Genomic DNA, 15,339 nt, shown 5'->3' with positions numbered 1-15,339 from the left:
GCTTCATCATAAACATTAAAAGGGTGCAAATACTCACAATTTAGTGAGAAACATGGGACTGTGCATCATGCAACCGTTGGTAATTTTCCCCCCTCAAAGAAGCAGAACGCCAGGGGAGGGTGACTACATTTTCCTGGATGCGCTTTCTTTTTCACAGATTGTCATTTCTTCTTAGTGTTCGATTTACATTTCAAGCCCGTTTTATGGGTTTGTTTTGCTTTTAGAAATGGTCAGGTTATGTAACAGTAGTTTTCGACTAGTAACATTGGACGACGAGGAAGCAATCCAAGCAGCTTTGACAAGGAACGATACATTGCTTGTAATGTTTTTAACACCTCTATAATAGAGGAATGGAACAACCCGTTGGCTGCGACCGTGTTAAGACGCCAAAATTAGACAAGACTTGTTAATATATGAAACAAATATAATAATATATATGCACGGTGGGTTTATAGTATTATAATGATGGGCCATCGCTAATATACTATATACTATGTATATTCTTTACATAATAACGTCCCATGGGTGAGGCGGACGGGGCGGGATATATATATATATATATATATATATATATATATATATATATATATATATATATATATATATATATATATATATATTTATTTATTTATTTATTTATTTATATATATATTTATATATTTATTTATTTATTTATTTTTTATTTTCAACAAATAAAAACGGGAGTATTATTTATACCTGAGGTCATATCCGTAAACAAGTCCCTGAGCCATGTGAAGTAGAGCGGAACGTACCACATTACACGAGGGGATATGTATTATTAAGACAACTTTTGGTACGACTCATGTCAACGTGTTTATCATTAAAATGTTGACGTGTTGTTTATTATGTAGTGCTTCATGTCATATTGTAAGAATATTCCCCTTATAATTCAATCTTATTCGTAAAACGTGACGTACAGCTAAAAGTCGCTCCCCTACTGGAGAAATGGTTCGTCCTCGTACTTCGAGGCCAGCTGGCGAAGCGAGGACCTTTAAACGACAAGGAACACAGCAGACCGTCCGGACTGAATCCAACGCGTTGGATTAAGTCTCCCTTAACGGAGACCTCAGTAAGGTACGAGGCTGTTTTGTTCATATGTAATGTCACCATTCTATACTTGTAATCGTCACTTTGTAGGGTTCTGCGGCAACTTCCTGGTAGTCTCTAGTAAAACCAGATTGCTCTGCTGTGCTGTTGTGCGGAAACGACCTCGAAAGCCCCTCGACTTGAAATTTTGATATTGACATTGACACCAATTTTCCTGCATTTTATTTGAAAATAATCCGTTTTGTTTGAAAGTGGAATGTGTTACATGACTGCTGTGCACTGCACATAAAGACCATGACATTACAACATCACCCAATTAAACGTGTCACCGAGCCTGCAGGTCCTAACAGTGGAGTTGTTGTGTTGCGTTTATAGATGTGTGTGTTTACATGAATAGATGTGTTGTTGGGCTCATCGTGCAGGACTCGGCTCTGCTCGTCTTTGTTCGAGGGTTTATCGTTCGTTGCTTTGACACGAGAGCTCTTGTTTTGATTCTGCTGCTGAGCGTCACGTGTTCACATGAGGGACGTGCTCGTGCACCAACGAGATCCCGCATCAGGGGGAAGAATGGATCGCTTAAGCCAATGGCGAATTTATTCTTAGTTTGCTCCCGCCCCCTCATTGAGCTAACCTAACCTCTATGGATTGATGGGTTGAATAGATACACGATCACATGCAGACTGCATATGATGCAGTGGAAAATGAATGGTCTCTTATGCGGCAATCCAACTAAGCAATATATATATATTATAATTATTCCAACTGCTGCAAGCTTACCAGGGCAAAATGCATTTAACATTACTAATGGCCCTGATATTGAAAATGAGTTGGAATAATTATATATATATATATATATGACTGATTATTGTTTGTCAGGATTGTTTTAAGGATGTGTGTGCCTGTTTGTCTAACACACACACACACACACACACACACACACACACACACACACACACACACACACACACACACACACACACACACACACACACAAGGTGTGTGCATGTGTGTGAGACAGATACAGACAGAGGGGGGTAGGGTACTTGTTCAATACAAGGGAAGACTCGGTGCATCACTATCTTTAACCCAGGCTTTAAAGATAGCGTCCCAGTGGGCTGGCATCTCGCACACCAGATTGCTGACCGCAGAAACACCCAAAGTCTTATCCCGGTCCCAGTGGATAAGAATAGCTTGTGACGGTCGGGAGATACTATGACAGAGGAGGTAGACCCTTATGTTAGGGTTAAGGTCTCTTAAGGTTATAGGAGGCTTATTATATGGTATTAATTAGACTAATAGCTTCATTGCTGGCCTGCTCAGCTGTGTCTGACTGAGACACGAGGTGACCTAGTTTTGAGTAGTGCTGTTATCAAAACGTGGTTGTATCACAGCCTCATAACTAAATGCATTTTAACGGTGTTATTGAATTAAAATCGGAGTCTTAATGTGGTCCATGTGCAGGTGTAGTGTAGGGGAGAGTGAAAGGCTCTTTTATGTAACAGGATCTCTTGACGGTTTGTAGCGGCTGTGAGGGCCGCGTTGCCATGGAAACAGGTTCTGTGTCAGACAACACAGGTGGGCCCCAGCGTCTGCTTAGGAGTCCTAGTGTGTGTAAAGTCGTTGTCTTGTTAAACAGAATTGTGTGCCAACCCAATGTTTCCTCCACTGTAAGTGTAGGATCCGTTTTGAGACGGTTAAAGTCTCGCAGGTTTGAGATGTAAAACAGAACAGTTACCGTGACAACAAGACTTGAGAGTTTAGGTTTTGTTTTACTCAAATTGACTTTGTTGGTTCTACAGACTTGGCTAAAGTAAGAAGAGGAAAAGTATCACTTTCAAACGTTTGAGTGGAAGTAGATTAACTTCTAAAGTTGTCCAATAACAATAAAGTGCATTGTACTACGAATGGAGACATTACGGTTCTTGTAATCTTTTCAATAAGAAAATCAGATTGAAACTGCTCAGTGACGACTACACAAACTCTGTGGACCTTGAGACACAACATCCTTTATCTAGAGACTGTGTTCCACCAAGTAAATAATCAGATCAATCTTCACCTAACCCTCTGGACCCCCAAGACCCCCCCACCACCATTCTCTACTAAGCGTTGACGATTTCACCAAACTTGCCTTAGACTTATTGTCCCCCAATCCTTCCTGTCATTCCAGGCTGTGCAGACTTGTATATGTTTACCTGAGAGTTTAAAAGTGATCGGTTGCATTGGAAACTTCCAACTGAACACAAAAGCGTGGTTCATAGACCCCTTAATCGTTTACAAACCATGGTTATGTAGGCATAGTGCGGCGCGTTGAGGCAACAACAGTGGGACAAAATGCAATGGTTTGGTAATGTGTGAAAGAAGGGCGCTAACCACCAAAGATCAGGAATCCGACCAAAAACAAATTTACGTTAAAAATTGGTGGGTTGATTTCCAGATCTGTGTGTAGTTAGTGAGTAGTTAGAAGAATTTAGCAACCGGCCCAATGTTAAGTGGATAGGCATGTATGCAGGATGTACTCTAGACCAGGGGTCTTCAACGTTTTCCAGGCCAAGGACCCCCAAACTGATGGAGAGATGGAGCGGGACCCCCCTACTTATATATTGTAAAAAATTGTGTTTTATATTAAACTGGTCCTATAGTGCCATGTATAAATGTACCTTGTTATTTTGCATTCAATACTAAGATGTTCAAATAATACACAGGTTCATATATTCATGTTTTTATTTTAAACATGTGCAAAGTACAATGAGTAGGGTGGCCATGCCACTGCCATTCATAAACATAACATAAAATAATAAACTGATACCTGCCAAGATCACCAATGTCTGTCAATTGCATGTAATCATGCATTAAAGCTATTCAAATTGACATTTTTAAAACATAAATGTGGAAACGAACATGAGTGATGTTTATTTCTTTCTTGTCACTCCGCAAGTAGTCCGGTAACTTATCAACCCTAGCGTGTCCAGTTGCTAAGCGACGTCAACGTCTTTGGCGGACTATTTTTCTGTTGATCGCTTATTTTCATAAGCATAATGACCGGCGTTCTGTACATTATCCCTTACATAGCAGCTCTCTCTCTCTCTCTCTCTCTCTCTCTCTCTCTCTCTCTCTCTCTCTCTCTCTCTCTCTCTCTCTCTCTCTCTCTCTCTCTCTCTCTCTCTCTCTCTCTCTCTCTCTCTCTCTCTCTCCCCCAACAGTCTTGGCTGTGCACTCTCATCCAAATATGTATTGTTTGCATCGGAGGAGGGGGTAGTTATAAAGACCAGACGAGAAACTGACGTCGCTGTGCTGTCCTTCTTAATTGAAGGAGCAGGCAGAGAAAAGCTCTCTCCTGCTGGGCTTTCATTGAAATCAAATACAAAAAAATGTCACAGCCAGTCCAGATGTGTCAGGTGTGCGCGAGAGACATAGGGGAATAAAAAAAAATGTCTAATCAACCAAAACTTTCGCGACCCCCCTGCAGTACCTCCGCGGACCCCCTGTTGAAGACCTGACCCTGTAGCCTCATTTCCACCGGGGACGTAAGCGCCGCGGTCTCCGCCGCTAATCGCTGCCACTCTAATCAATGAAACCATCTCCACCGGGTGCGCTGCGGAACGTCTTAGCAGCGTGGTCCTGCTGTGATGGTGTAGATCCAAAGGCCTGCGGGTCTGTGTGTCATGGGTTTGATTCTAAAAACCAAACCCATGACAACCGGTCATTTTGATGCTGTCCAGAGTTTTAATTACGTTTATAAAGTCTGATGATTATCTGAATGAATGGGGAATAACGGCGCATTTGTTTCCCAATTCACACACACATTTCTGATGACAGTCTGTAAAAAAGCCTGGAGAAAAATACATCTGAAATTGTGTATGAAATGAAAGTGGAAAGTCTCTCTATTCCTGCTGGTCCGGTGAATATGGGGATATAACTCCAGCATAAACTCCCAATACTATAATATAAGGCAGCTATCTTTGTTGTATACGGGGAACGGGTTAACCTAGCGATTGTTAGTACTTGGCACTTGCTTCTATGAACATGCTTAATGTACCGACGGCGATATATCGTTCTCTTCTTCTGACCAATGTACTTATTATAAGTCGCTTTGGATAAAGGCGTCTGCTAAATGCCCTCAATGTCAATGTAAATACTAACACCCCCCTCCCCCCCCCCCCCCCGTGACCCACCAGCCCGAGCCCACCCTCCCACCATGCCTCTGAACGACGAGTGCTCCTCCCCCTCCTCTGTCAGCGCAGAGGACCCGTCCAGCCGGAACGAGGGCTCGCCGGGCCGCAGCCACAGCCTCACGTCGGCCAGCGACACGGACTGCTCCCGCGAGAGCTTCACCAGCGACTCCTCCAGCAAGAACAGCTCCCCCTCCTGTAAGATCGCGGTGTTGCATGAGCTGTATGCACGAGAGTTGTTGCATCTTATCCCAGCTATCTCTGTGGTATACAGGGAATGGGTTTACCTGGAGATTGTTAGTGCTTGGCACTTGGTTCTATGATCATCCTTACTGTACCGACAGCTATATATTGTTGTTTCAAGACTAACAAAAAGTACATTTTTCAGAAGAAAGACAAACAACAATATATCTGTCGGTGCAATAAGGATTCTCATGTTAGCTGGGATAAGACGCCACAAAATGCTAAGTACTATTTGTAAGTGCAAGGACGTACAACATACACTCTGAATAAGTAAGCCTTGATTACATTGATTGGCTTGGGCTACAGCTTTGATAACCACACAACTATGACCGCTGATAAAAATTGTAATTACGCTAGGAGGTGTTAACATTCTTCTTAGCGTCATCTTTTTAACCCATCCTTGGTGTCACGACAGCCAGCCCCCCCAAGAACATCACCCTGGATGACATGATGTCATCGTGCAAGGACCTCTCCAACCTCACCCTGGCCCACGAGATCATTGTCAACCGGGACTTCCACGTGGAGCCTCCGAAGCTGGCCCAGAACAGGTACACGTGGCAGCCGGAAGGTTGCTTGTTCAATCCCCCACCTCGACGAGTGTCGAGGTGTCGCTGAGCAAGACACATCACCCTAACTGCTCCCGACTAGCTGGCTGTCGTCTTGCATGGTTGACTCTGCCTTTGGTGTGTGAATGTGTGCATGAATGGTAGCCTGGATATTCCCAGAACAAGCCAATCGTAGATTGCACGTTGGTCTGGGGAAGCTGCCGTCATTTTCTTCAGCACAAGAGGCGTGATCAACGGGCCTAGTTCAACTGACTCTGAACGCGATTGACTGCTTGCCAATCGCAAGCAGAAATAAATGTATTGCTCTTCTCCAGACCCTTGTGCAGGGCGAATTCAATTCGCCGGAAGAATGGGCTGCTCTGAGTGGCCTCTTTATTTTAGAAAATATTGCCAGGAAATGTAAGTTTGTGTGTCTCCAACCTCCCTTGTCCTCCTCTCCCAGTCTGGAGAAGCTGGTGAGAGACACGGTCCACCGGGCATACTGGGACGTCCTGGCGTCCGAGCTCCATGCCCAGCCGCCCGTATATGGGCACGCCATCAAACTACTGGAGGAGATCAGGGAGGTCAGTCTGCTCTCACTTGGCCTCATGATGAAGGTTCAGGAATACCCACACAACATTATAGTTGCGGTGTTGGTGGGTTGCCCCAGATTAAAGTTCTGCTTTGGCCCTGGATGACGCAGTGTGCAGGGAACTCAAACTAGTCAACATACTGGTGGTGGTGAGTTAGGTCCCCCCCTTCACTGTAAGCGTCTTTGGGTCATTGAAAAGCGCTATATAAATATAATGAATTATTATCAACATGTCCCTCACGCCCCGTTACACCACTTTCTACATCTGGTCAACAACACCACCTTATTGACTGTGTCTCATTTTCAGCATCAAACAAGCAGCCCACACATCCCTATGACTGTGTACCCTGTGGAAACAGCTGTATTCTTACTGCAGTTCAGGAGCCTATTTGAACACGCCAATTTCGATTGTTGGTTTTCCCACAAGATTGTTTTGAAATGTGAATACTGCCCCCTATTGGACCAACATAAATTCATGCTGTTTTAATCTATTTAAATAACCATGCAAGTAACTCTGTGTTTAAAATTGCCTAACATCCTGCCCCATTTCATAATGTTATTATTATCCCACATTGCAACAGATTCTACTCTCCTTCCTGAACCCGGGGGCCAATCGGATGCGGACCCAGATCTCGGAGGTGCTGGACATGGAGCTGATTGGCCAGCAGGCGGCCAGCGACACGGTGGACATCCAAGGCCTGGCCTCCTACATCATCTCCACCATGGGCAAGCTTTGCGCTCCCGTCCGAGACGAGGAGGTGAAAGGACTGCAGGAGGCCCGCGGCAACGTGGTCACTCTGTTTAAGTATGCGGTTCATGTTACTTCACTTGTCCTACCTAGTCAGATTAAGAGGAACCACAAGTCTCTTGTGGTTCCTGTGGAACCACAAGTCTCTTGTGGTTCAAATGCTTATGGGTGGCTTAATTTGGAAAGATCATCAAACTGCCCTATTGTGACACAGCCAGATGGTACAGCCTACCACTGGTGAGTTGGTTGATCATACATCATCATAGATCTAGGTGGGAACTCGCACTTGCGATGTGACCAGTGCATAGATTTCTAAACGGCTCCTCAGCCTCACACCGCGTTGGGCTTCACTGATGCGCCTCAAAGGAAGGACGTGAGACTCTGATCCTCTGCCCTCTCTAGGGAGATGTTCCGTGTGCTGGACCTCATGAAGATGGACGTCGTCAACTTCACCATCCAGGGCCTGAGGCCAGAGCTCCAGCGGCAGTCCGTGGAGTATGAGAGGGCAAAGTTCCAGAGCATTCTGGAGAAAACTCCCAGTGAGTTAAGAAACCATTCCAGTCCAGCAGTGAACAAACAGGACAGAGTCGTTAGGGTGCTGGGCTCCCAGTCCGAGGTTCCCGGTTCGAATCCCTGGTCTCCCCAGGCCGCCCGCAGGCCTCTAGATCCGACCTGCTCAGGAACGCCTCCTATCTGAATAACTTCATGTGAGGACCTCCTTTCAGGTGCCCTGGACCACACCACCTCCTGGATCAGGGGGGCCCTGGCAGAGCTCCTGGGGGTCATGAGCCCCCCCGGCCAGAGCTCCGGACCGGGGAAGGGTCAGAGAGCACTGCCTGGACCCTTCCTGGTCATGGACACGGCCTTCCTCCGCATCCTCTCATGGGACCCCGTCACCCTGTTCCCAGAGGTGGGTCCGGGGTTCAACCCAAGACAGACCTTTAGTCTTCACTTTAATCTAACAGTGAGGTCCAACCCAGCCCACAGGGACTCCAGAGACACGGAGAGAAGGGACCGAAGGAGAGTGCGGGAGCAGTGTCAATAGTATGATCGTAGAACTAGATGCGTGGAATGTTTAGGGAGGGTGTTAAAGATCTGAATTCCAATGCAGACTCATTGGTATTGTGGCTTTAGCTAAAGCGGAAACCTGTTCAACCATTGTAAAAATAAGATGATATATATATATATATATATATATATATATATATATATATATATATATATATATATATATATATATATATATAAACTAATGATTTAGTTACATTTGGGAAAAGATTGTACTAAAAGGCAAAAAGTGGAGGAAATAGGCCTCTCTTGAATCTCCCCAGTAAGACTGAACCCAGACGATGGGCGGTAACGGGGGGGGGGGGGCAGGGGTTAAACCTTCCAGGATCGGGTAATAGATCATGGAACACTTCAATTCCCTCTATGGGCAAACCGGTTTCCTGCACGGTTCGCCTTCTTCCAAGTAGTGCTAGTGTTTACAGTGGTGGTTGCCTGGGTAACCCCCACCATACGGAGAGAAGAGGTATCCTCTGTCACCAACACTCTCAAAGAGACTGAGACACGCCTGTTATTGTTTGCTTCATCACGGCATGTTTTTGTATGGTCAACGTTTTTCCGTTGTATCCACACAAAAAGTAATAAATGATGGCATCAATAGTGGTAAAAAACACGGACAGATCTTTCATTACTGCTGCATCCATTTTGTTTTGGATGCCATGTTGTCTCTTCAAAGTGAGACTTTTAGTTATCGTTCAGGGAAACAAACAACCAAGGCTCAAAGTCTTTCCCATAACCCCCTGCATCAGTCATATCGCAGTGCACCACACTGCTTTACACTCTAAAAGGGAAGCATAATAACAGATCATTTAATCTATTAAACACACATTTGGAGGCTCAATCCATCATTTTCACTGCCAAGTCTCCTCATGGAAAAGGCTGCAAATTAACGGCTGTAAATACGATTCGGTTTCTTCAATTATTTGTTCAGATTTCTCTTGTTTGTTACGATTATGCGTCTGAACTAAAGAACCATTTCATAATTATAATAAGTCCTGATTGCTTTAGCTACTATGATATCTGTTCGGTGGATCTTTAGTAACTCAGACGTGGACAATCGTCTTCTATAGCTGCTCCAAGTGGGAATGTAAACTTTAACTGTCCTGAATGGCGCATTGGTAAAGGCTCTGCTAGATGACTAAAGGTTAATGGCTGACTCCCACCAAACAATACTTCTGTGGCACCATCTAAATGTGTGTCGTGTTATATATATAATTTATATTCAGTTTTAGCCGTTAGACGCTTTGTTTCCACAAGAGGATGTGTAAGGGCATATTGCTCAGAGAAGCCTGCCGATAGACAGCAGACAGTGGGGTCAGAAACCAGAACGTTTGGGCTTGGAGTCACCCTAACGGGCGGCATGTTGCCCAGGAGGTAGAGCGGTTTGGCTGGTAACCGTAAGGTTGCTAGTTCGATCCCCGGCTCCTCGCTGAGTGCTGAGGTCTCCCTGAGCAAGGCACCTCACCCTGACTGCTCCTGACGAGCTGCCTGTCATCTTGCGTGGTTGACACCGCCGTCAGTGTGTGGATGTGTGCATGAATGGGTGAATGTTGGGCAATATTGTGCAGCGCTTTGAGTGGCCCCTGGTTAGAAATGGGTGGTATGAATGCAGGCCATTTACCTAACGAGTACTGTTCCGGTGTAAGCCCCTTCCTAACGCCCCCCTCCTCCCCAGACCCTGATGACGGATGAGGGCCGGCTGCTGGCCATCCAGAAGGAGCTACGTCAGTTGGAGGTGGTGGCCCAGGTGCTGCTCATCGTCTACAGTGCCATGGGCGGAGCAATACAGGGCCTCCCCTCATTGGCCGAGAGGCTCAAGAGAATGACTTGCGTCCTGCTGGAGGGGATGCACAGCCCGTTAGTACATGCATTCATTTCTTCATTCACTCACTCATCCATTCATTCGCAACACTTAAAGGTATTGTAGGTATAATTTAGGAGATGTTATATGAGTGTAGTTTGTTAGAAGTGGCATATCTGCAGACATCAGTGAGTGAAATGCTAAGTGAGCATCTGTTTCCCGTTGAACTCCCTGTGTATGAGACATTTAGAAACAGGACCGCCCCCGGCTAGTTTCTGACCAATCAGGAATGCAACCATCTCATTGGCAGAGAGAAATAGGGAGGGAGGGTGCAGTGTCTGGGAGCAGGAGATGTATTTTTGGTTGTTTATCTTTAAACTCCTGCCCTCTGTCTCCCTTTCTGCTCTCTCTTTACGACTCTTGATTATCTTCAGCAGCAACAGCAAAACCCAAACAGCTGGTTGATGTAAGAGTTGGATGTAGATGGTCTGTGGTGGAAGGAGGCTGAGGCAGCAAGTGATACTACTGCTGTGACTTGGGATAGCTGGGATGTCCACACATACAGACATGCTGTCAGACTCAAACCTGTATTCATGCTTCATGTTGGTCTGAAGTTGTCAACAGGCTTCTAATGACACAGACAGCATAACTAACATTGAAAAGAAAAAGCGTACATCAAATTACGATAATGAAAAAAAAATAACCGTCTTTAAGAAAATTGTCCCGTCCGGAGCAGTAGCAGAGCACACAAACACCAGAGAGGACCCTCCTAGAAAACACACACATCAGACCCCTGTGTGACGCGTCCTATCCCCCCCCGTAGGGACTGCGCCCTGGAGGAGGCCCTCCGGGGGGTCAGTGCCCAGCTCTGCGTGGAGCTGAGCCGCTCGCTGACGGAGCGGGGGTACCCGGCCCTGTCCCCCGCCCTGCAGGGCACCCTCACCGGACAGGTCCTCAGCGTGGTCCAGGAGGGGAACCCCATCCGCAGCCTCGTCGGTGAGACACTCAGCTTTGATTCAGCCAGGATGGAACGTTTAGAGACCAGAACTCTTCTTCTAGAACCACCGATGCTCGATCTTCGCCTTTTGTGTGACGTAAACAGGCTGCTGGCCACTGATTGGCCAGAGAGCGGCGCCACTGGACGAGCGTGACGTCCGAGCCTGACACCCGACACCAGGTGTTGGAATCCGAAAATGGAATCCCCGTCTGAAATCGCAACCCCTCTTCGCGTGATAGCAGTGTTTATATCATATCGTCACAAGATGAGCAACTTGTCACAGAAAGCGATTTTATAGGCGACCCACAACGTAAGATATCCCATTCACGATAATGAACAACGAGGGCACTAAAATACATAATAGTTTACAAGTCATACATTTATGCATGATGTGACCCTAGAAAGCACAGACAAAATAAGAGGAAGTGCGATCACGCGGAGAGGGGGTGCGATTTCAGAAGGGGATTCCATTTTCAGCACAACACCGGCATCTTTTACTACTAGCATCAGCGTTCAGTCAACAATAGTGATTGGTTATTGAACGCCGCAGGATCAGCGCACAAGAACACGCCGTGGGCCGTGACAGAGGTGGAGACGCTCCTGTGTGTAGCCCTGTCTGTTTATGTCTCTCGTGGATAAGCATGTGCAGTTTTGTGCATGCGTGCTATGTGACCCATGCGACCCGTCCACGTTGAAGAGGTACTTTTTTAGATGGAAACAAGACATGCCTGGAACCAAACCAAGTCGTGCTGCGCTAAGTCATGGCGAGTTGAGCTGGTACTGTCGTTGGAAAAGCGGCAAGAGTAAACTAACCCTAACCCTTTTATTTTTTTATGGATTTTCTATGATTTTCATTTTCTCGAGTTTCTATGATCTAGCTTTCAGAATTGAAATTACTCAGGGTGGAAGTACTCCCGAGTACTCCAAATAACCCTCATGTGAGAACCACTACTCTGATCTATGCGGTCTTGATTAAAGACCAAACCAGCTTGCCAAAAGACCTTCCAAAGGCCTCAGCAGTTTGTGTTCTAAGAGCTTTTCTCCCTTCCCCCCCCCCCCCCCCCCGCAGAGGAGCGCGTGCGGCAGTACTTCCTGTCCCTCCTCTCGGCGCCAGCGCCCCAGTCCTGTCTGGACACGGTCCCGGCCGGTCTCACCCCCGTGCGGCCCGAGCTGGCCTCGCTGGCCGCCCGCTTCATGGCGCTGGTGGACTTCAACCGCCGGGTCTACGGCCCCTTCTATTCCCGGGTCCTGAAGAAGCTGATGTTCGACGACGTGCCGCCACAGCCCCTCTCCGCGGCAACGCCCACTGCGGCTGCTCCCACCGAGGAGACCCCCTCTCAGACCGCCGCCAGCCCCAGTTAACCAGTTCACCTCCGCCGTACCCCGTGCATCCCACCCCCGCCCCCTCCACCACAGACTTTGGCTCTAGCTGTAATAGAAATTAGCCAGGGGCGATTTTACTGCATCTGTGCCTGCAGTACCCCCCTACCGCCTCTAGGTGTTGCCGTTTTTCACACTTCCGGTTTTTCAGGAGAACGCCTGGCGACTGCTGTGCGGGGGAGAGGAGTCAGGGAAATAAAGAGGCGCAGGTCAGGGGTCAGCATCGCCTTGTCCTGCCCTCTCTTTCCAGGTTTGTGTTATAAATCACAAACAATAGGACTTTCCATGTGGAGATTTAACTTTGTGAATCGATGTTTGGATAAAGGGAGGTGGCCTCCTTTTAATAAAGTGGATTAATAAAAGGAGGCCATAAAGAGTTGTCGGATAAAGTGTTGTGTTGGAGGAATCTAAAGGAGCAGGAAACAAGTTGAAACGCTGTTACTATAATACTTTAGAGCAGAGAACAACTTTGATGTTCACCTTAACGAGAAGATGTAACATTTCAGATTGATGTTATGGATTATACAACATGCTAGTATTTTTTCTACACAGATACATTTAAAAAGTCAGAATACCAGGATCTGTTCTACGAGTGTTGACCTTAAAGAGATGGCTGAAATCCTTCTGGTATCTTGATTAACTTGTGGTTGAAAATTAAAATGTGTTATTTTTATCCGTCAGACTAATGGAGGACAAACTTCTGACTCCTTTTCAGGAAAGATGTTTGCATTATACGTTTGTTCATTAGTCAGTACGATGTTTATGATATATGTTACCCTACTTGTGCTAGTTAATTCAGTCAAGCATTTAACCTGGTTACTTACTATCATCGTAACGATGGTAGAGATTTGTATTGGTTGTTTTTGTTTGTGTTTGAGTGGCGGCTGGTACTGGTTGTCATGATGACGTCACTCGTTTCTGCATGTGTCTTGCTGAACGCCGTCCATCTGCTCCGATGAGGAAGATGACGAAGGTGCTGATGACCAACAGAACATTCTGCCGTCCAAACTCATCCTGTACCTGGGGATCAGCGTTTGGTGAAGAGAAGATATTTTGTTGATGACCCTTCTTTCTGTAATATTATATTAATATAATAAAATGTAATGGGAAAAACTTGAATGGGTTATGAATTTACTTATCATCTGAAGATTGACGTTGGAGTATTGTGCGTTGTTCAAAAAGAAAAAGATTACCAAACTGTAAAATCTGTTCATTACAGTTTAAAAGTAAAGGCCATTGGAATTGATATGTGATAGCCCTGATAACCTTCCACCGTTAACATATCAGGTTGAACTGCCTAACAAAGTCCATCCTACACGCCAGATGGGTTCTGAGCAATGTGGTACTGAGATCTGTTTGGATTGTTATGATCAGATAACAGGGAACTGGTCCCAGGGGAGGTGTGTGTGTGTGTGTGTGTGTGTGTGTGTGTGTGTCCGGTCTATGAGCATGAGGCATATGTATTGCTCAGCCTCTCCTTCTGCTTCACCAGAGCTCAGCCTTAATGAGAGATGAGTAGGTTCTAGGGCATCACCATGGAGGATGAATACTGTGTGATGCGGTTGTGGCAAGTTAACATTTAGTATCACTGGGCAACCTGAAAAATCTTTATTTTATCAGTTTCCTATTTCTAATTATGCAGCGGTAGGACCCCATTGGGCACTGTGTGTGAGGGTCTGAGTCATTCAGTCAGTCAGCCAGCCAGCCACTAATTCAGCTAGTGAGCCACAGGTCAGGTCAGGCCGCTTCCTTTGTGAAGCTTTTCATCTCATCCAGCAGGTGGCAGTGTTGCTTCTTCAATCCGCCGAGTCGTCACAAAGGTATTTTTGGTTTATAATCTGACAGAAAAGCCATCTAGTCCTCCAAAACAGACTCCTGGTCCCCGCTGAATAAATGATCTTATTCTGTCCCACCCAACCCCCAAATGAATCTGGTGATAAAAAGCATAACTTTGGAAGGTGCAACATAAAATCGTGACCCCTTTAGACCCCCTCAGAGGGGAGACCATCACCACATGAAACAACACCGCTGGATCCGAATAACAAACAATAAAGTGGAATACATTAAAGTGACAGAGCCGGTGTACATCCCGGTGGACAGGAATGCTGATTCCACCGTGGAAGAAAAATAACTCCTGGACTCCACATGTCTGGCAGAACTAAGCAACGCATTTCAATTCACTCTTTAGTAATGTAGGATTGATATTCATATTTATGCCATGCATTAGAATGCGAGTCTAAGGCAGGGGGGTGTTGAATATTAAACTGTGTCAGGGAGAATGGTGTCGCACTGTGATGTTCCATAGGCCTGGCACTGACCTGGTTAGAGCCGCGGTGTAAAGGGGCCTACACAACGCCAAGACTCAATCCAGCGGCCAACTATCCAACCACTCCGTTGCCTCTCGTCGGACCCATTCGGCAGAAAAGTTGCATTGAAACACATTGCGAAGACTATTGCCAACTACACAGTAGCTTGTACGTGCTGCGCTTTCGGGAGATGCAGGCGTTTGCGTGAGATGCAGGCGTTTGCGTGAGGCGCTAGCCTTGTGGCGCTAGCAGCACACAACATTCTCAGATGCTCTATTCCTCAGACTTTGCATGTCTGAGAGTCTGAGGTCACTCTTGGGTCTTCTTCATCAGACAGTCAGGGCTTTGCATGGCTCTCCAGGAGTGTGTGTGTGTGTGTGTGTGTGTGTGTGTGTGTGTGTGTGTGTGTGTGTGTGTGTGTGTGC

At 46.2% G+C, this 15,339-nt stretch overlaps 2 protein-coding genes across 2 annotated transcripts in view; one reads left to right on the top strand and one right to left on the bottom strand.

The window, feature by feature from the left end:
* LOC307089375 (histone H3.2) overlaps positions 1-15,339 on the bottom strand; it is a gene marked incomplete at its 3' end in the record, with an annotated part of 183,935 nt that overhangs the window by 12,742 nt on the left and 155,854 nt on the right. The gene's annotated exons all lie outside the window — the stretch shown is intronic.
* Positions 994-13,694, top strand: tcp11l2 (t-complex 11, testis-specific-like 2). The gene is made up of 10 exons (XM_079756131.1): positions 994-1,095; positions 5,244-5,435; positions 5,896-6,028; positions 6,489-6,609; positions 7,199-7,422; positions 7,768-7,904; positions 8,091-8,275; positions 10,106-10,287; positions 11,055-11,227; positions 12,298-13,694. Exons 2-10 carry the CDS (start codon positions 5,264-5,266, stop codon positions 12,588-12,590), a joined length of 1,620 nt encoding a protein of 539 aa, XP_079612257.1. The 5' UTR covers positions 994-1,095; positions 5,244-5,263; the 3' UTR covers positions 12,591-13,694.

Source organism: Pollachius pollachius (assembly GCF_949987615.1).
Source record: "Pollachius pollachius genome assembly, chromosome: 18".
Lineage (NCBI taxonomy): Eukaryota > Metazoa > Chordata > Actinopteri > Gadiformes > Gadidae > Pollachius > Pollachius pollachius.
Note: the sequence above shows the minus strand (reverse complement) of the source record. Positions and strands in the feature narration are given on the sequence as shown.

Coding starts and splice junctions, on each gene's coding strand:
- tcp11l2 (XM_079756131.1), top strand. CDS start 5,264: ATGCCTCTGAACGACGAGTGCTCCTCCCCCTCCTCTGTCAGCGCAGAG. Junction 6,610..7,198: donor TACTGGAGGAGATCAGGGAG/GTCAGTCTGCTC, acceptor ACATTGCAACAG/ATTCTACTCTCCTTCCTGAA. Junction 7,905..8,090: donor CATTCTGGAGAAAACTCCCA/GTGAGTTAAGAA, acceptor ACCTCCTTTCAG/GTGCCCTGGACCACACCACC.